The sequence below is a fragment of the Rhinolophus sinicus genome, linkage group LG11 (genome assembly GCF_036562045.2).
Source record: "Rhinolophus sinicus isolate RSC01 linkage group LG11, ASM3656204v1, whole genome shotgun sequence".
NCBI classification, from domain to species: Eukaryota; Metazoa; Chordata; class Mammalia; order Chiroptera; family Rhinolophidae; genus Rhinolophus; species Rhinolophus sinicus.
The window spans coordinates 68,876,120-68,903,472 of record NC_133760.1 but is presented as its reverse complement, the minus strand read 5'-3'; the positions used below and the strand labels follow the sequence as shown (position 1 = coordinate 68,903,472).

Sequence of the window (27,353 nt, the reverse complement as noted above, 5' to 3'; positions counted from 1 at the left end):
CTAACATTTCTTGTAATACTGGTTTGGTGACAATAAACTCCTTTAGATTTTTCTTGTCTCTCTGTCTGTCCTTCAGTTCTAAATGATAGCTTTGCTGTGTAGAGTAGTCTTGGTTGTAGGTCCTTACTTTTCATCACTGAATATTTCCTGCCAATCCCTTTTGGCCTGCGAAGATTCTGTTGAGAAATCAACTGACAGTCTTATAAGAGCTCGCTTGTATGTAGCTAACTGCTTTTCTCCTGCTGCTTTTAAGTTTCTTTCTTTGTCTTTAACCTTTGGCATTTTAATTATGATGTGTCTTGGTGTGGACCTCTTTGGGTTCATCTTGTTTGGGACTCTCTATGCTTCCTGGACTTTCTGTTTATTTCCTTTGCTTGGTTAGGGAAGTTTTCTGTCATTATTTCTTCAAATAGATTTTCAATTACTTGCTCTCTCTTCTCCTTCTGGTACTCCTATGATGTAAATGCTGGTACACTTGATGTTGTCCCAGAGGCCCCTTAACCTATCCTCATTTCTTTGCACTTCTTTTTTTTTACTGTTCTAGTTGCATGTTTTCTATCTTATCTTCTAAATTGCTGATTTGATCCTCTGCTTCATCTGATCTACTGTTGATTCCCCACAATGTATTCTTCATTTCAGTTATTGTATTTTCAATTCTTTTTTGTGTTTTCTATCTCTATTTTTATGTTTCCTAGCTCTTTGTTGAGGATCTCCCTGAAATCATTGAGCATCCTTATAATTAGTATTTTGACCTCTCCTTCTGGTAGATTGCTTATTTCCATTTTGTTTAGTTCTTTTTCTAGAGCTTTGTTCTGTTCTTTTATTTGGGAAATGTTTGTTTGTCTTTCCATTTTGGCTGTCTCCCTGTATTTGTTTCTATGTATTAGGTAGTGCTGCTATGTCTTCTGGTTTTAGTAGAGTGGCCTTATTTAGTAGGTGTTTGTGGGACCTAGTGGCGTAGTCTCTCTGCTCACCAGAGCTGGGTGCTCCAGGTGTGTCCCTTGTGTGGGCTGTGTGTGCCTTCCTATTGTATTTTAGCCTTGGTTGCTGTTTGCACAACAATGGGAGGGATTGATCCTGAGGCTGCTTGGTTGTGAGGACTGGCCATGACAACAGTGGAGGAGTTGTAGTGCAACTGGTGCCTTCCCAGTCTGCCCTTTGGGTGTATCATCCTTGGAGGTGGCCAGATGATGCTGCATCTTAGTCTGAAGCTGGCCTGCTCTGGGGCCTCCTGGGAGAGGCATCGCCTTAAGCCAAATTCAGCCACAGTCTGTGTCCTGCCTGAGGCCACTGGCATGAGCCACAAAGTAATTCACAGATGGCCAGCAGCAATGCTGTGCTTGGAGGTGCCAGGGAGAGGCGAAGCCATGAACCAAGGCTGGCTGCCTGTAGTGCCAGGCTTGAGGCTGCTCAACAAGAGCAGCCAAGGGGCTTCCAAAGCTAGATGTTGCTTTTTTGGGTTTTGTGAACCTATGAGAGATTTTATGAAAGTCCAAATCATGAAGCATGAAAGGTTGTTTGTGTGGAAAAGCCACTGGAAGTGCTAGGAGTGGGTCCACAAATTGGATCAGCAAGTTCTCAGGGAATCACCAGAGTGGTGTGAATGATGTTAGCCAGGCTGATGGAAACTCGGATTCGGTGTCCTCCTGCATCAGTACACAGGTAGAGGGGAGCGTTCAACAAAGAAACAATGGATTCTGCCTGAACTTCTCCATGGGAGAAAGCTGCCCCTCCAGCTCTTACCTTGGAGCCAGACAATTCAGTTCCTCCCTGTATGTCCCTGGTGCCTTTTGAGCTGCTGCTCCAGCCCTGGAGCTCAGATAAGTGAGTACATCAGCAAGTAAGTCCGTGGGCAGCCACTTTTAGAGGAACACTAGGGACTCCAGCTGCCTTCAGCTCAATAAGCCACAATCTCCATTGGTTTTCACAGCCAGAAATTATGGAGACTTCTCTCCCTGGCACTGGAACCCTGGGCTGGAAGCCTGGTGTGGGGCTGGGATTCCTTGCTCCTCTGAGTTGGACCTCCACAGCTAAGATTTTTAATGGTCACACACAGCTGTGGAATTAGCCCATTCTGTGTCTAAGCCCCTCCTATCAGTCTCCTGGTGGCTTCTTTTGTATGTCCTTAGTTGTAGGAATTCAGTTCAGCTAGATTTCAGGTGATTCTCAATGATGGTTGTCCTGTAGTTTAGTTGTAATTTGGTGTGGTCATGAAAGTAGGCAAGCACAGCATTAACCTACTCTGCCATCTTGAGTGGAAACCTCTCAGATGGTATTACTTTTAAATGGGACTTTTTGTCTTGGGAATCTTTTCCGCAACTGTAGTAAGTGTACTACAGTCAAGGCCTCACTATGCCAGTGATAAAAGATCTGAGGTATATACTGTAGAAATAACATTTCCCTTTCTTATTTTCTACAAATATTTTATATTAAAGGGTTAAACGTAGCTTCCAAAACTGTCACATAAAAATGACTTAGTTCAGGTCTGAGACATCACTCTTCCCTGCTGTTTCTCTATACATACAATTCAACAAATACACATACTCATAGCACGTACTCGTAATTATTTTGCAGGTGTCTTTCAAAGAGCAAATAGTTAAACTTTGGTACACCAATACATTGGAATAATATTCAGAAATTAAAAGGAATGTGACCATTTGGATACATTTTTGAGGGAATTGTGCTGAATAAAGTTTAAGTTTAAAGACGTTTTCATCAGGGGAACCTGGGAAATGGGATCATGAGATCTTTATTATTTGTTACAAGTGCATGCATGTGAATCTGAAATTATTTCAAAATAATCCGTTTAATTAAAAATTGTTTTAGAACAAATAAAAGCAATCAAATACTAATAAAATTTAGAACTTTTCTGTGTCCTTGTTATGTCACTGTTAGACCTCTGTTATTTTTTTATGGATTTAAAGAAAGAACATTCTTTTACATCTCAACCCCTGAGTTTATACACAATTGCAAATTTCTGCAGCCTCACTTGGAGATAAGGATACATAACCTCCTTAGAATGGTATAAGAACTTGGAGAGTATTCCAGCTTCTGGCTTTATTTTCCTCCCTTAAATAGTGAAATCTTTGAGGAAAGATGGCATGTTAAACTTTTGATTCACTCAACAGACATATTAATTTTATTCGTATTAGTTTCATGATCTTATCAGCTACTGACCTCTATCCAGAGCTGGAGACTATATATTCTATTTGTTTATAGTACTTTCCAGTCTCCCTTCTATTTCCCTTGTACATTGTAGAATTTACGTAATGCTGATGTGTCCATTGAGCTTTTAAAAAGTACTCTATATAGTTCACATATATTTTAGTAAATCTACCATAAGGAAATGATATTTTTACCACTTATTCTTCTTTTCTAGATTATTGTTTAAGTTTACAACCTTATTTTAACCTTATTTATTCTACTCATCATGTTAAAATTGAAGTTACTTTAAACATCCTGAGGTTAAAATAAGGATTAAAATACCACTTATTATCATTGTTATAACTTTATTATCCCTACAAAAGTCTAGAGTCACCATCTACCTTTACTCTTCTTGTTGTTGGTATAAAGAAGCATTTTCTACTTTATGTTATGTCTTTTTTAAAGTTGTACCATATTCTTTGATTTGCCTTTTCTATTTGACCAATATCATTTTTTAGCTTTCTTTTCCCTTATTATTATTTATTGAAATAACTAATTAAACACTTGTGACTTTTCCTATTTTTCATTAATAATGATAGATTTTTTTTTAAATGCTCGTTATATTTTCCCTAATAAATTCCCTGAATACTATTAAATTTCCCCAAGAATCTGCCCCAAAGTAGATCCAGATAACTAATTAGAATAAATCATATTTTGTATGGCATAATTTTGTAAGTTCTTGAAATAGTAACATGATTAATGCTCACTCTACTGAACAACCTGGGTGAATCCACTGGCTAATTATTGATGAGAAAAATCAAACTTGACTACTAACTAAAATCCCTTTATTCTTTTTTCCTAATTTCCTCACTTTTTTTTTTCTGTTATTCTACTATGATAAATGTATCTTGGTACGTTCGTTAAAATATCTTATGGAAATAAGGTGCAAGCCAAATAGATGGACAGATAAAGCAGAGAGAATCTGTCAGATAATTAGATAAAATAGGAAAGAATTAATTCTTAATTATAGCTTCTACTAAGTAATGGAACAACCTCTTCTCCAGCCGATCTACACTTTGTCTCCAAAGACATTTCCAGGAGTTTAAAGCTGAGCATATCTCTGTTGGAAAGTGCACTTTGGCCTAAAGAATACCAACTTGTGTTCTCATAGTATTTGAGACCCTATCAAATTTAGCTTCTAGCCATCTTTCTTCATTCCCCATGATGTCCTCTGCTCAAACTGCCCTCTGTTCTAGCAGCTCAGGATCGCACTCAGTTCCCTAAATAAACTGTGCCCTTTTCTTGCTCCCTGTGAAAACACAGGCAACAGTCCTCGTCTTCATCAATGCACTTCCAACTGGCATTAGGAAGTCTTGGTATAGTCAGGATAGGCCTGCCCATCCAAAGGATATTGCTTCTCAAAGGCGGGCATCAGAAGCCACTCGGCAACTATAAAGAACTACATGCAGAGTGTGGGAAGCTCTGCACACGGCACGGGCAAGAATATGAATGGTAGAGACCTCTGAATATCAGACTTCTCCCATAAGGCCGTCCAAATATTAGGGTCTTCCCAACCTATCTCCTTGGGGATATTGCAAACCAGTTAGATCAAAATAGTTCCCCAATTCTCCAGCTTCCAGACCAAGAAGATGCTTTCTTGAAAACACTAATCCTACTCTACTAATAAGAATGTATGTTTAAAATTGACAAGACTAAAGGAACACAGCTGGATGCATTAAGGGCTTATGAAAGAGGCATATCCTTGGATTCTGCTCCTGTATAGTGCTACTAATTCAGGAGTGACACTAGGGACTAAATCTGAAATACTTCTAAATCATTCCAGCACCTAGCACAGAAATGGCACATCTGAGGCACTTTATTCTGGAATAAATGGATAGGTGGATGGATGGATAGATGATTTTTCCATGGCCTATATACTATTCCAGCCATTTCTGGCCACCAAATTGATTTAAAATCCAGTTTGAATTTCATCTATCAAAAAAATGCATCCACCGCCCCCCCAGTTGGAGGTAACCATTATATCTTCTGAATCCCTAGCTTATTCTTTAATCTGCACCTGTCTAATTATGCTTTTATTGCAGTTAAATTCAAGTACAGCATTGCCTTTAACGGCCTGTAAATGCTTTTATATCTGGAATTTTATTTTATTGAACTTTGCACTCCCCAAAGCCTTAGCATCCTGCCTGGCAGGGAGCAGTCACTGAATAAATAATCTGTGTACAAGTCCACTTTCTAATCAATAATGTTGGATCATTGTTCCATATTCAGTCAGTATTTAGAAAATGGCAGATTATTCATGACATCGTCAACAAACATTTATTGAACACCTACTCTTGGCTTGGCAGGAACGTAGTTAAAATTTAATCACCTTGACATTTGTTCAATGTGTCAAAAACATGAATTTACCAAATGCTGGTTTTCTCAAAAACAGAGATAAAAGTACTAAACCAAAAATGACTTTTCTGAAAACTAGACTGAGATTGCGTCTAATAAATAAGAATGTAGTTTTGACAACAAATCATCTTGTAACAAGGAAAGGAAGCAGAACAAACCATTTTCAGAATAAAGTATAAAGGCAGGAACTACAGGGTCGTTTAAAGTTCTGCTGGAATGTAGTGAAAGGTCTCAGGGAACTGACTTCTCATTTGTGTTTTGTAGGAAAGGAAGTTCTTTATATAATGCTCATGGCATAGAGGTGACTATGTTTTATATGCATTGACATTAATATGAAAGAACATTTTCAAATGCTGACAGCTTTGCAAATGGGACAACAGAGGCAAAGAGAAAATGTGTGACTGACTCCTAAGAGTCGAAGCAAATGAAGTGTTCAGTCTTCACTCACTGTTGCAACTCCATTCAATCCATTCCTCTGTCAGGACTATTGTAATAGCCCTCATTATAGAAAAGCTGTTCCTCCATGAAATTAATTCATATAATGATTTGGGTTAAAATTATTTTTTGATGTTTATCCAAAACAGGAAACCCATGAGACAAATGAGAAGACTCAGAAATTCTCTTTTCCTGTATTCTAGGCAAGGGGAGGGACCCCTGTGTAGCATGTATTTAACTGGGCATTTATAGGGAAACATACGTATTCAATTAAAACATCATGTTATGAATACTATACTACAGGTACATAGGATTTAATGGGACTAAATTCCACCAGAAATTCTGCTCAAGTTTTTTGTCATATCCAAAGAATTGTCATCATGGAGCCCTTTTTCTTTTTTCTTCCATACCAAAATAAACATTTGGGGCTTACTTTATAGGCACAGACACGACATCATGGTGTATGGACCTCTTCTTACTGTTACTTCCTACTCAGAACATCAAGACAACGGCAGAAAAGATTTTGCACATATGGAATTTCAGATTGAAATGCTCATTATAGATCCTCTGCAGTGGGCTGGTTATACCGGCCAAACAAAACAAAACTATTATTACCATATTCATTTAACACTGAATATGTGTCAGGCAGTGTTCTAGGATCTTCGTTTATGTAATTTCCTTTAATTATCCCCAAAACTCGATGAGGTAGTGATGTTTGTTTCCCTGAAGATAAAGAACCTGAGACTAAGGGAGGTAAAATAATGTGCCAAAGGCTATAAGATTCGTGAGTGGAAAGTTGGAATTCAAACATCTTTCTGACTTTGAGGTTTTGTTCTCGACCAACAGATTACAGTGCATTTAATCTTCAAAGGAAGCCCATTTATTATCCCCACTTAACAGATGGGAAAACCAATGCTCAGAATTCAGTATTTGTCAAGAATTACAATTGTCTATGGAGTGGCCCACTCACAACTAATTTAGGGCCAATGAAGCCTTTCTCTTTCAAATCACCTTTTCCAACGGACACCATGTCACCAGTAACTGTGGTTGTGGCACTCTGGTGAAGTCATTATACTTTACTATTTTTATTTACTTTTAAATTATTTACCTGAAGAGAAAGAGAAGCAAACAAAACAAGCAAAAACATGTCTCCTTCCTGCTCAAAAAGGGACTTTAATTGGAAGAATACAAATGAAACCCTGAGTTATTTCAGGCCCATCCAATAACCCCAACATACCCTCTCTTTGTGTATTCAAAGCAGCATATGGCTGTTTCTTTACAGTTCAGGCTCACTTTTTACTGTGAACCTCTAGGTTACAGTGTGTTTTGTAATCACTAATAAGGACCACCTGTCTCTTGAGAAAATCAGTCTAACAATGTGGAGGGACCTAATTGTTCACATTCACTCTCAGGTAAATAATACATCCTTCATGTGTGCACTGAGATTACCGAATAGAAAACCTAAATCAAACAATTATATTAACTGACTGTAATTGCTAAATTAAGAACATATGTTGGTTTCATGGAAAACAAAAAGAAGCAATAATATTTGGAACCATAGACAATGCTTTGGTGGAAATAAAAGACCTCACAATTTTTGAGTAAAAAGAAAAGAATAACAGCTTTTTAAAAAATTCTTTCACTCCACTAAGAGATATTCAGGACCAATTTGTTGCATTCATATATGCTTAATTATATACTCTGAGTACAGAATTATCCTATGGTGCAATTCAGCCAGAAAAATTGGCTCTTTGAAAATAAGCAGAGTTTTTGTTTCTTTGTTAGTCTTTTTCCTTTGTTGCTTTCAGTTTTATAGCGCACATATCAGTGAAATCATATGGTTCTCAACTTTTTCTGTCTGACTTATTTCACTTAGCATAATAATCTCAAGAGAAACAAAAACTCATAGACACACACAATAGCTTAGTGGTTACCAGAGGGTCAGAGGGTAGGGCAGTGGTAGATGAGGGTAAACGGGGTCAAATATATGGTGATGGAAGGAGAACTGACTCTGGGTGGTGAACACACAATGTGATCTATAGATGACGTATTACAGAATTGTACACCTGAAACCTATGTAACTTTATTAACCATTGTCACCCCAATAAACTTTAATTGAAAAAAAAAAGAAAAGAAGCAGAGTTTAGTCCAATAACTGGCTGATAAATGTTCACAGTTGAGAATGTGAAATCTGTTGTAAACCTGGTTTAATAGAATAAGGAGGGATGGAGTGTACAGGAAGAGGACTCCCCTCTGTCCCTCAACAAGACCCCCACCAGTGGTCAGGCCAGATTAGGAATCGCTACCTAAGCTGCCATTGCAAAACCAAGCACCCGCTTCATCGCACTAGAATTAGGAGTTTGAGTGCCTGTCCGTCCATCTAGACTGTGAGCTCCCTGACAGCTGAGACCACACATTCACTAGTACCAACACTTAGCACAGAACATGCGCACAGAAAGAACTTATCAAGTCCATTCAGAATGAACTGCCTCAGTGACAATAACTTGTCACATGCTACTATAGGAAAAGAAACTATGTATCTATCTTACATAGAGTTTACTGTTTAAGTGCAGATCGATGTTTCTTAAGTACCATGTTTCTCCCAAAATAAGACCTAGCTGGACCATCAGCTCTAATGCGTCTTTTGGAGCAAAAATTAATGTAAGACTGGGTCTTATATAAGACCCGGTATTATATTATACTATATTATGTTATGTTATATTATATTATATTATATTAAAGACCCACTCTTATGTTACATTAAAATAAGACCCGGTCTTCTATTAATTTTTGCTCCAAAAGACGCATTAGAGCTGATGGTCCAGCTAGGTCTTATTTTCGGGGAAACACGGTACTAAGGCCAGTAAAGGATGGACAGAAACAATGAGCTATGGGAACAAATTGTTGGCACTTCAAAAGTGGAGATTCCCTCTGAACTTTCTATTTCTTTCCTCTCTGAACTTTCTAAAGCCAACTTTCCAAAAGCAAGTGCCTCTTCCAATGAGGACCTTCACGTCTCCGCTCACCACACGTATCATCAGACCTCCCACTGACAACACGGAATCACGAGATACTGAATTAATAAGAGGTAATGTTTATGGATTTCTTGTGTGCCAGGCGCTGGACTGTGTTATTTTATTATTTCATTTAATTCTTATTACAACCAAATAAAGTCGGTGCTGTTAATATTTCCATTTTACATATGATGAAAGTGAGACAAAGAATTGGTTTGGTGCCTTGCCCAATTTCTAAGCAGAATTTTAATAAATCGGTCATTTCCACACACCCACTCCTCCACCTTCAAGCAGGTGACTTGGAAAAACAATCGTTTAGTTTATCCTGATAAATTCCAGAATTCAACCCTGACATAACCTCCGCACAATCTAATTCACTCTCTTTTCTTCTCAGAGGTACATTCTCCCTGCTTCAGTAAAACAAGCACTGCTGTCTAGTTACAAGTAATCATATTATGCATGAGAAATAATTCTTACAAATTGTTTTGATGTATTTTATGAACGATAACACAAAAATAAATATAAAACTTTCACGCACCATTAACTGTACATAAAAGATCAGCTTGAGAGTCAATATAAAGTTTTATAATAAATATATCATGCATGTATAAAGAGCTGTCTGTACGTGTACTTGTGTGTATAATTATTTTAGCTATCATGATATTATATAGTAGTGCACATATTTTTCAACCATTTAATTTTGTTATGTAAATCCTTAATCATGAGAATATGGTAGGCAGTTTGGCATTAATAAAAGTCGGATAAAATTAGCTTCCCATTTTAGCTCTGATGAAATCTTCCTTGTCATGTCTATTTTATTTCAGATAGGTCCACTTTCCAAAGGGCTTTTGCCAAAAAAGCTATTGGTTTTCAGATTGGTATCAATAACCTATAGAGATACCAAAGCTATGTTTGGGTAACTGTCAATTTGGGTTGTAGAATAATGGATAAGATTTTCCCAGGCTACTACATGTCGTAAACTGTACATCAGTAGTTGAAATATAAGCTGTCTTTTTGCATTATTGAATGCAGAAGTGTGATAATTATTAGGAAGTCATTTCAGAGACAGTGAATCATAAATACTCTAGGTTTGTTATTTCTTATCATCTGCTTCTTTTCTGAGAACTTTGGTGACTGATACTGGATAAACACACCTCTTCAGGTGCTATCTTTGGACATACAGAAGTGGAAAATGTGCTTAAATTACCAAATTGATGTCTTTTGGGTAGGATAAACCCATAAAAGCATATGTGCACATGTTACACACACACAAACAAAAATGATCTCTCTCCCCATCCTCACGTATGTCATAAGCATTTACCTTTTAGCTAAGATAAGCTGTAACTAGGAAATGAATGTCATTATCGATTGAGGAAATGAACTCAACTCTCACAGCGTTATGGGGAGAATCAAGAGGAGATACTTTCATTAGAGGAAAGACTGATACACATTGAAACAATAGAACAGTAGAAGAATATGTTTCTAGTTTTTTTGGAAGCATCTTAAAAGCGTCTTACTGCCTACAGAGGAAACACTTCTGTCGTAGCAATTCCTTGGCCACTCAGTTCCTGTAAATAGTCCTACATTACAGATGCAGAAGAGATGCTGTGTGAGAGAACTCCCATCTTTAGCTGAGACTGCCGGGCAGCTCCCTCCTTTACACCGGAAGAAGCAAGTGAGCAGTGGTATGACACCATGGGCTACTCCAATGTGAAATAATTCCTCACCCAGGGGTAAGCAGACGCTGCTTTCAACCACCCTGTACCCTCCTCACACAGCCACTGCCAGACCTGTGCCCTGCAACTTCCTGGGCCTCCCTTATCTGTCAAGCACAGGGTTGGCTTCCTGCTCCAGGCCCCTTATGATGGGTGGATGCCTGTAGGACAGCTCTCCCCAAAGTCCCTGAAGACTCCTTCCCTAGGAGAGCTCCTAGGAGGGCTGCCCGCCAATCAGGTACATCTGATGGGGCTTCTCTGCCTGCCACCATCCTGCATGCCACCCCTATCTTGTCCCCACCAGACCACAGTGGGAGGAGATACTCCCCACCCCAGCCCTGTGGCGCCTGAGTATGCAAATGTCCAGCTGCGTTTGACACCCCCCAAGCCCCAGGACCCTGCCCTTCAGGCTGGGCTCTCCATGTTGTCTTCACATGACCTTGGGTTTTGAAAGCACTGGAGGTGAGACAGGAACAGCAGGTAGCTCTAAGGGTTGTTAAATGACAAACATCATTTTGGGCACATCAACTTTTTTTGTGATTGAAAGGGGTAATGTAAATACAGACCATGATTCACTTCCATCAACCAGACGTAGCCAGAAGGTCTCACCTTATTATGTAGCAAAGATTAAATACACTTAGTTTTAAGCCCAAACTTTATCATCCAAGGCATACTCTTACCCACCCACCAACACACACACACACACACACACACACACACACACAGTACAAAGACTTGAACAAGTGAGTCTTTCAGAAAAGGGCCAAATTTCCCTAAGTGTATATATAGTCAACCAAAAGGAAATGAAATCTTTCTTAAGTCCCTACAGAGATCAGATTTCTCTACAGACATTTAAGATTCTCTGTAACATTTTAAGGCAGAAGAAAGGATCAAATCATGCATTTTCTAAAAAAGTGTACTTATGGGAAAAATCTATTTTAACAAAAGTTATATATTTAAAAATAAAGCATCCCTCCTTGAGAATAATATACATTAATGTGCATTTATACTGATACTTGCTTTTAGATGGAGCTGATTGGTCCAGTGTCCGATGACTCTGTATTCTGGATTTTTGTTGGTGATTTGATATTGGAAGATATCATAACGCCCAGGAGCATCTCCGTTCTCATTAAAAATGACAGGTGTCCCAGCACTACCTATAAATGTTTAGAAAACAGTGTTAATAACGTTTTTGTAAGATAGCCCACTGGGCTTATTTTTCTCTAAGAAAAAACGGTAGATAAAAATAATTTGTGCATAGTAAGAGCTATGAAGATTGTAATCCACACAAGGCCATTCTTGATAGCATAATATTTTGTACATGAAAAGAAGCCCAGACGTATGTACAGGAAGAAGATATGCTTTATTGTGCACATTAGGTAGTACATGATGAAATCCAAGTTAGGCTGGATAAATAAAAGTTGATAGGCTGAATGTCCAATACTGGCTACAGAGAATGACAGTTAGTAGAGAAGAGTGTAAATGTCTTGAAGCATAACAGCTATTGTACAATATGAACTACAGACAGCATCTCAAAATGTGACAGGAGAACGACCCAGCCAGAGTCCTCAGAGTTTTACTCCCTTCTGATCTTAGCTCCACGCTGAAGCCACTGCCCTACTCAAGTTTCTCTCCTATCCTCTGCTTCTGCTACCTCTGCCGGAGTCTGTCAATGTGGGCTGCTGGTGGGAACCTCTCAGTGGGTGAGAACATGGTTGCTGGGAAGTGTCAACTCTGCTCAGATCAGAAAACTTCCCCCAGGTCACTGGGATGAGTGTAACAGTGGCACGACAGCAGGATGCCAGAAATGTAGTCTTTTCCAGACTCCCATGTCTCTCAGAAGCTTTCATCGTTTCTCTTAATAGTGTCTGCTCATTTTTACTTTCCCTCCAATTAACTTTTATAGAATCACAGGTTTTAAAGGGAGAAAAGGAAACCTACCTTTCATGTTTTCTTGTTGCATCGAGCCTCACTATCTACACAAACCGTCCTTTTCTCTAATAGACTTTAGGCCCCTTTCCCTGCCTGATCTTGGATTACCCTTTCCTATCTGGACAAATTCACCTGACACCAATCCCTGTCCTTTGTATCTATCTTCTCTCCGCAGGCTCTCTTCCCTGAATTTCATCTCACAGCACACTGCATTTAATTTCCATGCTGTACTAATTTCTGTGCTGTTCCCTTCTTACTCTTTTCCATATTGTACTCTCCAAAAATATACACTACTCATAGTTACATATGTCAACTCTATGTATAATTTCCTTCTTAGAGTGAATTTCTTATTCTGCCTGTAGAGGTTTTTGACTAAAATCAATAATCACAAGATTCTAAAACGTTTAATGTATCAAACAAAGTGGGTGACATAAGATAGTAACTTGCAAATAAACACAATCTGCACCACACAGCAGCAATGAGTGTACTTCCCTAGTATTGATGGAGAGATCCCTACTATCCTCTGTTCTCTGGAATCTTCCTACCATCTGGACACAGTGACGTCTCTGATGTGACCACAGGTACCTGGTATTGGCAAACATTGCTGAGTCCACAAGAGATGCACAGCGTGGAGGAAAGATCACTAGTCTGGAGGTCAAGAGAGGCATGTGGATGCATAGGCCACTTCCCTATTTGTTTTCTCAACTGTGCATGTCTCTTTTCCTTCACTTATCACATAGGGACCTAGCAATGAATATGATGAACACCTTTGGAAGTCCTTAAAGGGCTCTATGTATTTAAATTATTATTGTTAGTTCCTATGGGAAATGATTCTATACATAAATTACGAAAGAAATGAGAAATTGTGGAATAAAATAGGAGTGTTCCAATCAATCAGTTTATCTTAACCACTCCTTAGATACTCAAGTGGAAACCCATTTGCCGTACCTGACCAAAACCCTTCCAAATTCCTAATGAGCTCCAGTGGGTTCACCTTTAAATCCTCAGTTTCCTTATCAGTAAAACTGGGATAATGAAGACACTTTTCTAATAGAGTTGTTAGGAGATTTAAATGAGCAAATACTTGTCAAGTGCACAGAACAATGCATGGGTAATTCGATATTATGATGGCAATGATGATTCACCCCATATGTATTTTCAGTACATACCAATGGAAAGTAATAGATAGGCTCTCGGAAGTTCTTTAAGTGGTATCTAGATAAATGATTGCGGAAATTCAAAGGGGAAAGAGATTCCTGGATGGAAAAATACATATGAGTTATGAATTTCACATTAATATCACCAACAATTCCTGACATGTATATAATCTCTTTAAAAAAATTCTGATGTGATATTCTCCATGAATATAGGAATATTTAACTTTTTTCTAACTAAAATCCCCAATGTTGCCACATCCAGCACTGAATGACTTCTTATCTCCTATAAGAGCAGTCCCAATCTTTTTTACCCTATTGATACTCAAGATAAAAGAATGCCACTTGGGCCGGCCTGGTGGCTCAGGCTGTTAGAGCTCCATGCACCTAACTCCGAAGGCTGCTGGTTTGATTCCCACATGGGCCAGTGGGCTCTCAACCACAAGGTTGCTGGTTCAGCTCCTTGAGTCCCGCAAGGGATGGTGGGCTCCACCCCCTGCAACTAAGATTGAACACAGCACCTTGAGCTGAGCTGCCTCCCAGATAGCTCAGTTGGTTGGAGCGCAGACTCTCAACCACAAGGTTGCCAGTTCAATTCCTCGAGTCCCGCAAGGGATGGATGGTGGGCAGCACCCGCTGCAAACACGGCACCTTGAGCTGAGCTGCCGCTGAGCTACCGGATGGCTGGAATGGTGGGCTGTGTCCCCTGCAACTAGAAAACGGCAACTGGACCTGGAGCTGAGCTGCGCCCTCCACAACTAAGACTGAAAGGACAACAACTTGAAGCTGAACGGCACCCTCCACAACTAAGATTGAAAGGACAACTTGACTTGAAAAAAAGGCCTGGAAGTACACACTGTTCCCCAATAAAGTCCTGTTCCCCTTCCCCAATAAAATCTTTAAAAAAAAAAAAAAGAATGCCACTTGCGTAACACACTCTCATAAATGTACTTTGAGTTTTACACATAATTCCTAGTGTGCCAGTTGTTTCTACATCTCTTTTCTCCAACTTGAGAAAGTATATGGGAAAGCAAGTGAAGGAGAGCTGTATTATCACAGAAAATAATAATTGTCCAACTTAGATAACTCAAATATCATTATTAATAGCAAGTTACACTGAATTTGACACTGCATTAAGAGGCAATATATTCAAGTTGTTAGAAGTGTGGGTTTTGGAGCCAGATCATTGGGTTCCAACCCCAGCTCTGTCACTGAGTTATTTAATTTCACTATACTTCACTTGTCTTTAAAACAGGCTAATAGTAATTCTCATCTCAGAGGGATGTGTGAGAATTAAAAGAATCAATGCATGTAAAACATTTAGTATATAGTAGGCATTACAAGTATTGACTATTATTTCCTCTACTATTTTATGGCAATGCTGTGTTTGAGATCCAGTGTCTACACAAGAACATAAGAACTTCTCGGTGAGCATATAGGACGTTCCTGAAGTTACCCTTACTAACCTTTGTTCTCCTCTTTCAACACAATGTCATATGTACCTAAAATCCAGTTCTCTAAATTCACCCTGTTCTTTCTCACCATCCTGTCTTTGCACATTATTTTCAGTAAGTTCCCTTCCTCCTAAATCTTCTTCTCTATATAATTCCTTCAACATGGAGCTCCAAGACCACACTTACATAAACATGACCTAAACATTGAGCAGGGGTCCAAGTCCCTCTTCATATTCTTAGCCCTCCTACATCCACGCACGTTTACTACTCATCCCCAGCCCCGATCAAAACACTTATTCAGCAGATATTTATTAAGAACTTGCCCCATGCTCAGCACTGGGTGGACCCTCTGCCTGTCTCCCAAAACCATGGTCTCTTTGATAAAGGCAGAGGGTATCTCTTCTCCTCCTAGGTACTGCACCAAAGACAGCACTCGAGAGTGAGTGAGCAATCAGTATATTACAGTAAAGCGTGAAAGACACACGCACTAGTGACCCTGAGAAAATCCATACATACCCTCGTCGTAACATTATGAACTTCATTTATGTCACCTCTCATCTTTTATATTCGCAAACGAAGGAACCAAGTCAGTCCTTTTCACATTGTTAGCAGTGTGATGTTAGAAACCATGCTTCCAAGATTTTGTTTGTTTGTTTGTTTTTGGGGTTTTTGTTTTTGTTTTTGTTTTTTTTTTTAACCAATCTGATTTCTGATCTTGGGCTAGGCTTGCCATTGAGTTACTTCAACCCTTTCATGTGAAGAACTGACTCCATTGGCTACTGGCTCATCTCCAATGGCTGCCCTGGTACCCTGGTCTATGTGACAGAGAACACCCTTGAGTATCCATGAAGGCTCCTGCTCGTTACTTCTTTCTACAAAAGAAATTTAAAAGATCATCCTTTGTACTAAATCTGGCCACCCTGAAAAACGGAGTTAAGTGGATTTTGTCGAGAAAACATTTTCAAATGATAAATGTCTCAATATATCCGTTGCTTCATTATGGTTTACTAACAACACAGGTAAAATACAAGGTCTGACAATTAAGTTGCGGACTCATCGCAACGATGTTGCTAACCTTTTTTTATATCTATTATTCATTGTGAATTTGTACCAATGGGACAGTTAACCAAGTTTACTATTTGGAAGTACTGAAAGGCTGCATGAAACAGTTAGACAACATGAACTTTTCGCCAATAATTCATGGCTCTTGCATCATGACAGTGCACCAGCTCACAGGGCACTGTGTGTGAGGGAGTTTTTAGCCAGTAAACAAATAACTGTATTGAAACTCCCTTCCTACTCACCTGATCTGGCCTCCAATGACTTCTTTCTTTACCCAAAGATAACGGAAGTATTGAAAGGAAGACATTTTGATGACATTCAGGACATCAAGGGTAATACGAGGACAGCTCTCATGGCCATTCCACAAAAAGAGTTCCAAAATTCTTTTGAAGGGTAGACTAGGCACTGGCATTGGTGCACAGCTTCCCAAAGGGAGTACTTGGAAGGTGACCTTAGTGATACTCAGCAATGAGGTATATAGCACTTTTTCTAGGATGAGTTCGCAAACATAATTGTCAGACCTCATATATAACATAAACATATTTGGTTAGGCTAAACTCCTATATATATATATATGTATATGTATATATATATGTTATTCTCCAGCAAATTTTCTTGTTTTGTTTCTTTCCATCCTAAACTTTAGTTATTTCAGAAATTGTGATGTGAATTCATTTTTTTAAAATACTTTTTTAATTGATGCACACTAGTGGAGAAATGGAAACACATGACATGGAGTCAGGAGGCAATGTTTACTGGTCAAGTGCTGCTCTCGGAGTCTATACATCTCCTTGAATATTTTCTGTCCAATGAGAAACGTGTGGAAAAACTGTATTTTTATTTTTAGGCATAACAAGCACTTCACTGTGTTTTTGTAGGAAAAATGGTCCATCCACTGAAGATTTTATGTGAAAATGTTGGCTTTGTGGAGTATTGTTCAGGGGAAGAGGATGTGTGGACATGGAATTTAGGGGCTGGAGTTTGATTTCTGGCTCTGCCAATTCCCTGTGTGATCTGTGTGATCGCTCACTAAACCTGTTTTCTCAACCATCAAGGGAGCTTAATAACCTTCCTGGGTTATCACAAGGGTCACATGAGATGTTCGTGTAAAGCACTTAGTATGTGCCTGGCACAGAATAGGTGTGCAATAAATGGAAACTATCATCATCATTATCTGTTCCTTGCCTGCACTTTTGCTCCCTTGCTTTACATTTGCTTGTTTCCATAATGCCAGAAAACAATACAAGGATAATTAATTCTCCTTTATGTGGAATATTATAAACATATTTAATAAGTGTAAGCTACTCACTTTATTGTCATGTTTATTCCTTTTCTTATGTTCTCTTGCTACAAATCATTATCTACTTTCCTTCTTATAACCACCTATGCTATTGAGTAAGCAGGAAAAAATAAGAAGGCTAAAAATGAAACCAGTTAGTTTAGTAAATTTTAGTGCCCTTAAAAGAAAAATGAGTATATGAGATTTAAGTCATCGACCAAAATGCCTTAGGAAATAGCAATTTGCAACGGAATCTCAATTATTCATGCTCTCCCTCTCCTTATCCAATTTATTTTATCAAATAGTTATTACAATCAATAAACAGAACTATATATGTGAATTAGAGTCATATTATAGTTGAATTATTTAGGAATCAGTCAGATTACTCTGACATATATTCAGTTGGCTTTTGTTCACTGAAGACTTTAGCATTTGACTCACTGCATTTGACTCACTGCATTCCTCTCTATCCATATTCCTGTTATCACGTCATGCGCGTGGCCTCATCATGCACGTGGATGACTCAACGTCCTGGCCTCTGCAAGCTGACGTCCGCACTTCCAATTGTCATTCCTTTCATGCATCTCACCAGCCACGATCACAATCACGCTCTGAAAGCTGTCCTGTCCAACAACCACATCATCTCCCAAATTTTACTCTCTGGATACCACTTTCTACTCCCACTGCAACAATTCAATGAGGCCTTGAATGTACTGATTCATATATCAGCCCACACTGTCATTACCCGTCACCCGTCACCCGCATGTAGTTTCTCTTCCCTCCTATTCTTGCATAGGCTCTGTGATCTGGTAAATACTTCTGTTCTCTTGTACTTCTCCCTCTGCCCAGTTTTGTTCCTCTGCCAACTCACAATCATGATTATACTGAGATGTATGTATTCTTTGCCAACCCTCAAGCAGCTGAACATTGTTCGAGAAAATCTGCCTGGCGAGACCAGGACAAGAGTTAGGCATACAAGGTGCTGTGGGCATGACTCTGAGAGTGCATACCTCCCTAAATTCTGCACATGTGCTGCCTCACTTGTTTCAGGTAGTCCTGACCCTGCCGTCTGGTCTTACTTTCAATTCATCACCTCAGATTTCAGATGTGTAATCAACAGTCCTCTGCAATCCTACCTCACTTTCCCAGTGAGTCCACTTTCCCCCATTCCGGATGGCTGACGGTCCCACGCCACACATGTCCCCCTTCCTTTCCCTGTCACCTCAGCTTGTCTCAGTCTTTCTCACTGAGAAAAAGCAGCAATAAGACAAAAACTCCCTCATAAGTCCATCACAAAACCTCAACCTACCTGCAGCTTCACTCACGTTATCTCTTTCCTCCTGTTGAAACAGGTGTCCCTGACCCAGTCAGAGGCAGGGTCCCTAGAGCCAGGGTCCCACTCACTCTCACTCTTCAGGAACTCTCAATTTCAAAGCTATCTTTCTTTCTTTTGCACCAACAAACTTAGACTCTCTACAGCATTCCCTTCCATTTACAAGTGAAAGAATTCTAATAGCTCTCATGTTAAAAAAAAAAAAAAAGAGCAAGCCAACAAATCCCATTACTAACCCAATTGCCTCATTTATCCACTCTCCTTAAGAGTAAAACACAACTTTTCAGTGAGCTGTCCTCACTGGCTCCATTTTCGTATTTTTCCATTAACTCTTCATACCATTTTAATTTGAAATGTAACCTCATACCTCCACTGATGAGCCTCAAATTTATACATAAAGCCCTGAGGGCAGATTTATCCAATTACCTGTACTTCCACTTGGTTGTTTGATAATCATCTTAAACTTTATATTTCCAGACACAACACTTGGCCATTTTTTATTTTCAAACACGTTCCTGACAGTCTTTCCTCTCTTAAAGAGCTGAGGACTGCCCATCCCTTCAATCACATCTAAGTTAAAACCCCACATCCAAGTGTATATAAAACCCAAAGAGTAAATGTCAACTATGGACAGAGAATATAACAATGTATCAGTATTGGTTCATTCATTGTAACAAATGTACTATAGGAATGCAAAATGATAATAATTGGGGAAACTGTGGGGAGGGGGAAATATGGGAACTGTCTGCACTATCTGCTTAATTTTTCTATAAAGCTGAAGTTGTTGTTTAAAGAAATCTTAAAAAGTAAGAGAAAAAAATGAAATTATTATATTTTCAGTGATATATTTTGTATAACCCAGTATATGCACAATATTATGATGTCAAAATGTAATGAATATAAAGACATTAATGAGATATTTTATACGTTTTTCACATACCAAGTCTTCAAAATATAGTATGTACTTTACAGTTAACAGATCACTGCAATTCAGACTGGCTCTATTTCACATGCTCAATAGCCACCTCTATTCAACAGTGCAAATCTAAAGGACCAATCACTTCAGCAGTCACGGCTCCATCCTCCACGCGTTGGGGAAGAAGTCCACTTCTGAGTCTTTCTGATCTGACCTCTCCTTCAACTGGACTGAGCCCCCTTCACTAGTTTCTCCCCTAAAGAGGTGAATCCACCCAAATCTGACCCAAGATTCAGTGGATGCCAGATCTAGAGATAAGGTCCTAAAATAAAATTCAACCTGCTCCAGTGGTAAAAAACAAAAAAAGAAAGGCCCACCTTTAAGGCACTGACAGGTTTTATCTCCAAAACATACCCAGAATGTTCTCATCCTCTCTATTGTGTCTTCCTCTATGCCAGCCCAAGCTACTGTGATCTCTCCTGCAGTCCCAGCCAATACGCTACACTCACAGTGATGGACAACAGTCCACTCTCCGCCCTGCAGCCGGACTGACACTTTGAAACGTAAATCACATGGCTCTTATCCTTAAACTATGCAGTGGCTTTACTTCACTCAGAATAACACACAAAACATTTATCATGGCGTTTAAGGTCTTGTCGTTTCTACAGTTTTACTCATTTCGACATTCCATCTACTCTGGGCTTTTTCCTGTATATGAAGTTTGCTCTATTTCAGGATCTCTCTCTCTCTCTCTCTCTCTCTCTCTCTCTCTCTCCTCCCCAATGTTTTTTTTTCCCACCTGGATCTTTGCATGACTGGCTCCTTATCATTCATATTCCAGCTCAAATATCAGAGAGAGAGGCCCTGTCACATCACCATATTCAGATTAGCCTGTTTCTTCTCGCTGTCACTTACCCTTAAAGAGTTTTTAAATTTTGCTTTTGACATTTGTATTTTTAATCCACTCATAGTTGATTTACAGTGTGACGATAGGATACAATTATTTTTTTTTTCCTATCTTGATGTTTTTTTCAGCAACATTCCCCACCCTTTTCCAATTGACTGAACAGATGCTTTTTGTTTTTTCCAGCCTTGCTCTGCTTTTCCATTAATTCATTTGTCTCTCGTTGAGCCAATATCATACTATGTAAATTACTAATGTTTCATAATAAGACATTCTGGTATTGTAAGTTCCCTATTCTTCTTTCTCACAAGTGTTCTGACTTCTCTTTGCTTTATATTCTTCCATATACAATTTACAACAATGTTATTACATTTCAAGCACAATTCTCTTTAGATTATGATTGGAAAATATATGAAGTCTATAAATTATTGGGGAAGATTTGATATCTTTATATCTTCTTATCCATGAGCATGAGTTGTCTCTCAGTTGTTTAAATATTCTTTTCTTAGTCTTAATACAGTCTTAAAATTTTCTTTTCATAGCACTTAACAATTTTTTTATAGATTTACTCCTAGGTAATTAATATTATCTGATGCTATTGTAAATGGTGTCTTATATTATCAACTATGTAATATATCTGCTAGTATATAGTATGAAGCTGACTTTTTTCTGTATTACCATGTTTTTCCGAAAATAGAACCTAACTGGAAAATAAGCCCTAGTGTGATTTTTCAGGATGACATCCCCTGAACATAAGCCCTAATGCATCTTTGGAGCAAAAATTAATATAAGATCCGGTCTTATTTTCGGGAAAATACGGTAGTCTTATATCTAGCCCAGAGATTCTCAACTGGAGACGCTTCTGTCCCCCAGGGACATTTTTGGTTGTTGCAACTGGGGGAGTGTTACCTCTTGTCACTAGTAGAAGAGGCCAGAGGTGCTACTATACATCCTACAATACAGAGGACAGCCACCTACAAGAAAGAATTATCCAATTCAAAGTGTCAATAGGCTTGAGGTTGAAAAACCCTAATAAAATTCTTCTTATACTTAAGCATTTATCTCTAAATTTTTAAATTTCTAGGTAAAGAATAAGAATATTTCTAAAAGAATATTTGTTGTCTGCAAATAATTATAATTTCATTTCCCTTTAATAATTCTTATGCCACCAATCCTTTTTCCTCCTTTTTCTTATTGCACTATCTAGGACCTTTAATATAATTTTTATATGATGTGGTGAGTGTGGGCATCCTTATACTTCTCCTAACTTTACCACATTCCCATGTAAGATTATGCTTGATCTAGGCATTTTATAGGTGTTTCTTATTAGTTTAAGAAAGTCCCTTTCATTATAAATGTACTAATATTTTTATATCATTAATACTTTTTTAATGTTAACAATGATTTTTATGTGTCTTTTGAGATTTTTTTTAATGTATTACGGTAATGAGTTATATTTATACATTTGCAAGTATTATGTCATGGAGTCTTGGGATGGATCCAACTTGATTTCATTTTTTTTTTTTTTTTGGCATGGTTGGATTCAATTAGTTAATATTTTGTTTAGAATCTGTAGATTCATACTCATGAGTGAGATGGATCTGTAATTTTTCTTTCTTATAATATCCTTTTTGTGTTGGTTTCAGGATTACACCAGCCACGGTGAATAAATTGGAAAACATTCCCTCTTTTTCCATTCTCTGCAAGAATTTGTATAAGTATTATATCTTCCTTGAAACTTTTATGGCACTCACCTGAAATTATCCCAGACACTATCAAGAGAGTAAATAAATCAATTGTGGTATATGGAATATTCACACAATGGAATATTAGACTGCAGTCTAAATGAGTGAGTAGAGATAGCCATAAATATGATGAATCTGAGCAATATAATATTCAATGGAAAAAGTACCAAAATTAAATTTTATAAAGGTATAAAAAAATTATTTTTTTAAAATTTTTATTAAATTTATTGGGGTGACATTGGTTAGTAAAATTTATAGGTTTCAAGCGTACAATTCTATAATACATCACCCATGTATAATTTTTTAAAAATTTAAATGTGGTTTGAGAATACATATGCAAGACAAATATATTTTAAAATGTAAGATTGTTGATTGTTCAGAAGAAATGTAGGATGGGTCGGTGATGGGAATAGAATTATACCTCGGAGATACTGCGGGTTCAGTTCCAGATCACCCCAATAAAGTAACTATCCCAACAAAGTGAGTCACATGAATTTATTGGATTTCCAGTACATATAAAAGTTAGGTTTACACTATAGTGTACAGTATTAAGTATTCAAAAGCAGTATGTCTAAAGAAACAATGTACACACCTTAATTAAAAAATACTTTATTGCAAAAACGTGCTGAGTGAACATCATCTGAGCCTCTTAGAGAAATGGTGCTGATAGCCTTTCTCGAAGCCTATCCATTCACAAACCTTCAGTTCATAAAGAACACAATAATGCCAAGTGCAATAAAATGAGGTTTACCTATATATGTTTGACTATAGCTTTTGGTCAAAATCTTCGCGTTTGGAGACAGGGGAGTTTTTTCGTAGGTGCTCATTACATTCTTTGAAATAACCAAATGATTAAATAATAAATAAATAAATAAGTAAATAAATACAGACTTTGCATAGATCAATGATGAACATGTATCATAAGCCAAGAAGCCAAGAAGAAGAGAGAGAAAGAAAGACACAGAAAGATGGACAAACAGGAGGAAGAAAAGGATAAAGGAACAGAATGAAGGAAAGGTGTAACTAATGAATAAAAAAAAAATGAAAGAAAAGGGAGAGATCCTCATTAAAAACTATAAAAGAGGAAGGGTATTTTGAAAGACAGCACTTTAATCATGGTGTCATTCTGCGCATTAACTGAACGCTATACTTAGCCTTCGTATTATGCCCTTGACGAATGTGAATCTTCCCTGGAGCTCTACGAACCCAAACAAAATATGCCACATACAGAATTGCCTTCCCCGATTTTCTAAAGCAGCTTTTCTGTGTATTTTTAGATTGTATATTAGTCAACGTCTGTCAGAATCCCCAGTTTATAAAATATAACTCTCTGGGATTAGAATCACATTATATTTTTAAGCCAAAAAACTTAATTCACTTTCTCATTATGAAGATTTTTCTGAAGAGTAAAATATGGCTGAAATACCAGTTGAGTCATTACTTCATTTCCTGCTGAATATCAAATTGTTCTTTTCTCTTGGGTATGCACGTCTTTGTAATAATTCATTGTCTGACATATCATTAAGGTATAGTCTTTCAATATGTTTCAAAATTGATATTTTGTTAATATTTGTAGAATTATTGTGAGTCACTCAAATACAGATAACTGTAGAAACAGATGCCAAAGGGTCTAAGAAAATGGATAAACTTTCAAATTAGGAGAGGTCTGCTCATTTCTGACAATAATTTATGTACTAAATTTTAAAAAAGGATACCAAATCATTTATTTACAATGCACTTGATTTTCTATAATTACACAGACTGTCAATGTATATTAGGCCACTGTGATAAATGTGAATTGTCTGTTACCATGGTGATTTGAGGTGTTTCCATTCTACACTGAGTGCAAAACAATTTGGAACATAATTAAAAGAAACAGTGAAATATATAAGTAAAAAACTGTCAAAATATTATTAAAAATAAAAGTATATTCTGGCTTTTATATTTCCCTTTCAGAAGCTGACCCACCAGATACATGAAAACCATAGTTATTAAATAACACATTTTATTTTCAAATATTTATGAAATACATATTTCAAATATATAATTTATAACAAGTATTTTCTGTCAAAACTATGAATATTATCATAAAGTAAAAATCTTGATTCATATTCACTGACCACTGTGCAGTAAAACTTGAAATTTTTAATAAAAGCTTTAAAAAGCTTAAAAGTTAAAACAACACAAATATAGATTAAAAATTCAAAACCTCCTAAAGATTTAGAAAAAAAGTAATTAAGCACTCATATTAATTAATGAATGCTGAGTCAAAGAGAAAACTAAAACTAAAATTATAGCGACTACTTAACAGATAATAAGCTTTTTCAAAACCTAAAGGACATGGCCAAGGCTGCCCTCAGATGAAAATTTAGAGAATTGAAAATTTTTATCATTATACAAGTCCTAGATATATTTACAGAAAAATATTTTCATAATCTTGAAATGACAAATGGGTTCTTAAGCATGACATCAAATAAAAAAGATTAAAGAAATAATTGATAATTTTAACAACATAAAAATAAAAATGTCGGAATTTCAAAAAACTATTTAAATTTTTTTTTTAAAGAATCAACCTATAAAAATGTAACAAGGGATTAGTATTCTTAATATGCAAGGATCTCTTAAAAATAAGGAAAAATATAGGACTTTAGCATAACTGGGAAAAATAAATAGAAAATTCTGAAAATAAAACATAAATGATTACAGAAAGCATACAATATTCCATCTAATCAATAATAAAAAGCATCCACGAAACATGCATGTTCACATTTGATTTAAGAATAAATATTATAGGTGAAGGTGGAGTAAAATTAAACCTTTCATGCTCTATTGATAAAAACTTAAATTAATATAATCATTCTGGGGCAAAGTTTAAAGATTTAAAATACTCTTATTCTTTGATCCAATGGTAGAAATTTACGCTATGAAAATGGCAGGTGACTGTACAAAGACATATACTTAAACATGTTAACTGTATCATTATTTCTGTACTAGGATAATGGAAAAATGTTGACAATCTAAATGGACACAGATATATGAATCGTTAGTCCAATGTTCTTCATTACAGAGAGAAAATAGAATCAATACAAATGTATATCAATCAGGGCATAGATAAATAATGACACATCCATACAATGGAATACAGTGTAGCATCAAAATTGTAATATAAATACATATTATTAACATGGAGAGATTTCAACGTATAATTTTACGTTTAAAATGATTACACAAACCCATTTATGGTGGTAATATTATTAAAAATGGAAAGTAAGTGTCAGTGAGGACGTGAAGAACATTTATACATTACGGGTGGGAACGTAAAATAGTACAGCCGCTGTGGGAAAGGATTTGGTGATTTCTCCAAAAATTAAATAAAGAGTTATCGTGTGATATAGCAATTTCACTCCTAGGTATATACCCAAGAGAACTGAAAACATATGTTCACAGAAAAACTCATATGTACATGTTGATAGCAGCGTTATTTATAATAGCCAAAGAGTGGAAACAACCCAAAAGGACATTCAATGATGAACGGATAAATGAAATTAGATATATTCATACAAAATTCACTATGAAAAGAATGATACATGTTACCACATGCATAAACCTTCAAATCACTATGTTAAGTGAAGAAACTAGTCACAAAAGGCCACTATTGTATGACTCCATTTATATGAAAAAATATCCTCAATAGGTAAATTCAGAATCGGAAAGTAGATTATTGTTTGTCAGGGGCTGGAGAGGGTGGGGGTAGAGAATGGGGAGGGTCTATTAATAGGCATAGAGTTTCTTTTTGAGGTGATGAAAATATTCTGGAATTAGATAGTGATGATGGTTACACAACACAGTGGACAAGCCAAAATTCTTTAAATTGTATAGTTTAAAAGTTTATTGTATGTGAATTATGTCTTAATAAAAAAATTATAGGTTAACATATAACATCATCTCATTTTGTATTATATATGTGTAAAATGGGTACATGGGTGGATGGATAGATGGATGATGGACAAATGCTAGATAGAAAGACAGGAAGATAGAAAAAAAGAATAGGATATAGATACACATTTTGGAAGATAAGGTCCAAAAAAAGTTATCTTTGTTTAGTGAAATGAAAACTGACCTACATTTTCTTCTTTATTATTTCCTGCAATAAATATCTGTTTTTTATATTAAAAAAACACCTATTTTTCTTTAAAATATAGTCAAGACAGAAGATCTGGAAGAAAGAAATGAAAGTGTATTTTGGTAAATACTACACTTCATATTGATGGTTAATATACACCGACATTAGCAGATAGAAAGAAGTGGCTCTCAGAGCCTGCTGACAGCAGTGTTCGCCTCAACACAGTTGAGAAGAAATATGGGAGAGCCTAGTTCAGTTATTGTGGTTCTGTTAAAAAAAGAAAGAAAGAAGGAAGGAGGGGAGGGGAGGGGAGGGGAGGGGAGGGAGGGGAGGGAGGGGAGGGAGGGAGGGAGGGAGGAGGAGGAGGAGGAGAGGAGAGGAGAGGAGAGGAGAGGAGAGGAGAGGAGAGGAGAGGAGAGGAGAGGAGAGGAGAGGAGAGGAGGAAAAAGGAATTCACCAGTGAGTTCAGGTCAGACAGGTAGCTTATCTTTGAGAAGACCCCCAATAGTATGACTGCATGTTTGTCTAAAAGATGTTAGCACCTGAATGAAAAGCAGAAAAAGGAGATGTATATTCAATAATTAATGATGGCTGGCACTGGCATTTCTGAAGATCATGATATTATATGCTCTGGGTCTGGGTCTGCACATATAAACTTCTTGGAACACTTGGATGACAAGATCTTTTTGATTAAAATGAAAACAGCTTTTGCACAAGAACAGATGGTT

At 37.2% G+C, this 27,353-nt stretch overlaps 1 protein-coding gene across 5 annotated transcripts in view; it reads right to left on the bottom strand.

Annotated features, from left to right (window-relative positions):
- The window catches only part of GRM8 (glutamate metabotropic receptor 8), a 680,449-nt gene that overhangs the window by 113,381 nt on the left and 539,715 nt on the right, over positions 1-27,353 (bottom strand). For all 5 annotated transcript variants that reach the window (XM_074315645.1, XM_019749052.2, XM_019749054.2 and 2 more), the window contains one exon: positions 11,744-11,880. In XM_074315645.1, coding sequence (XP_074171746.1) covers positions 11,744-11,880 — 137 coding nt within the window. The remainder of the gene's footprint in view (positions 1-11,743; positions 11,881-27,353) is intronic.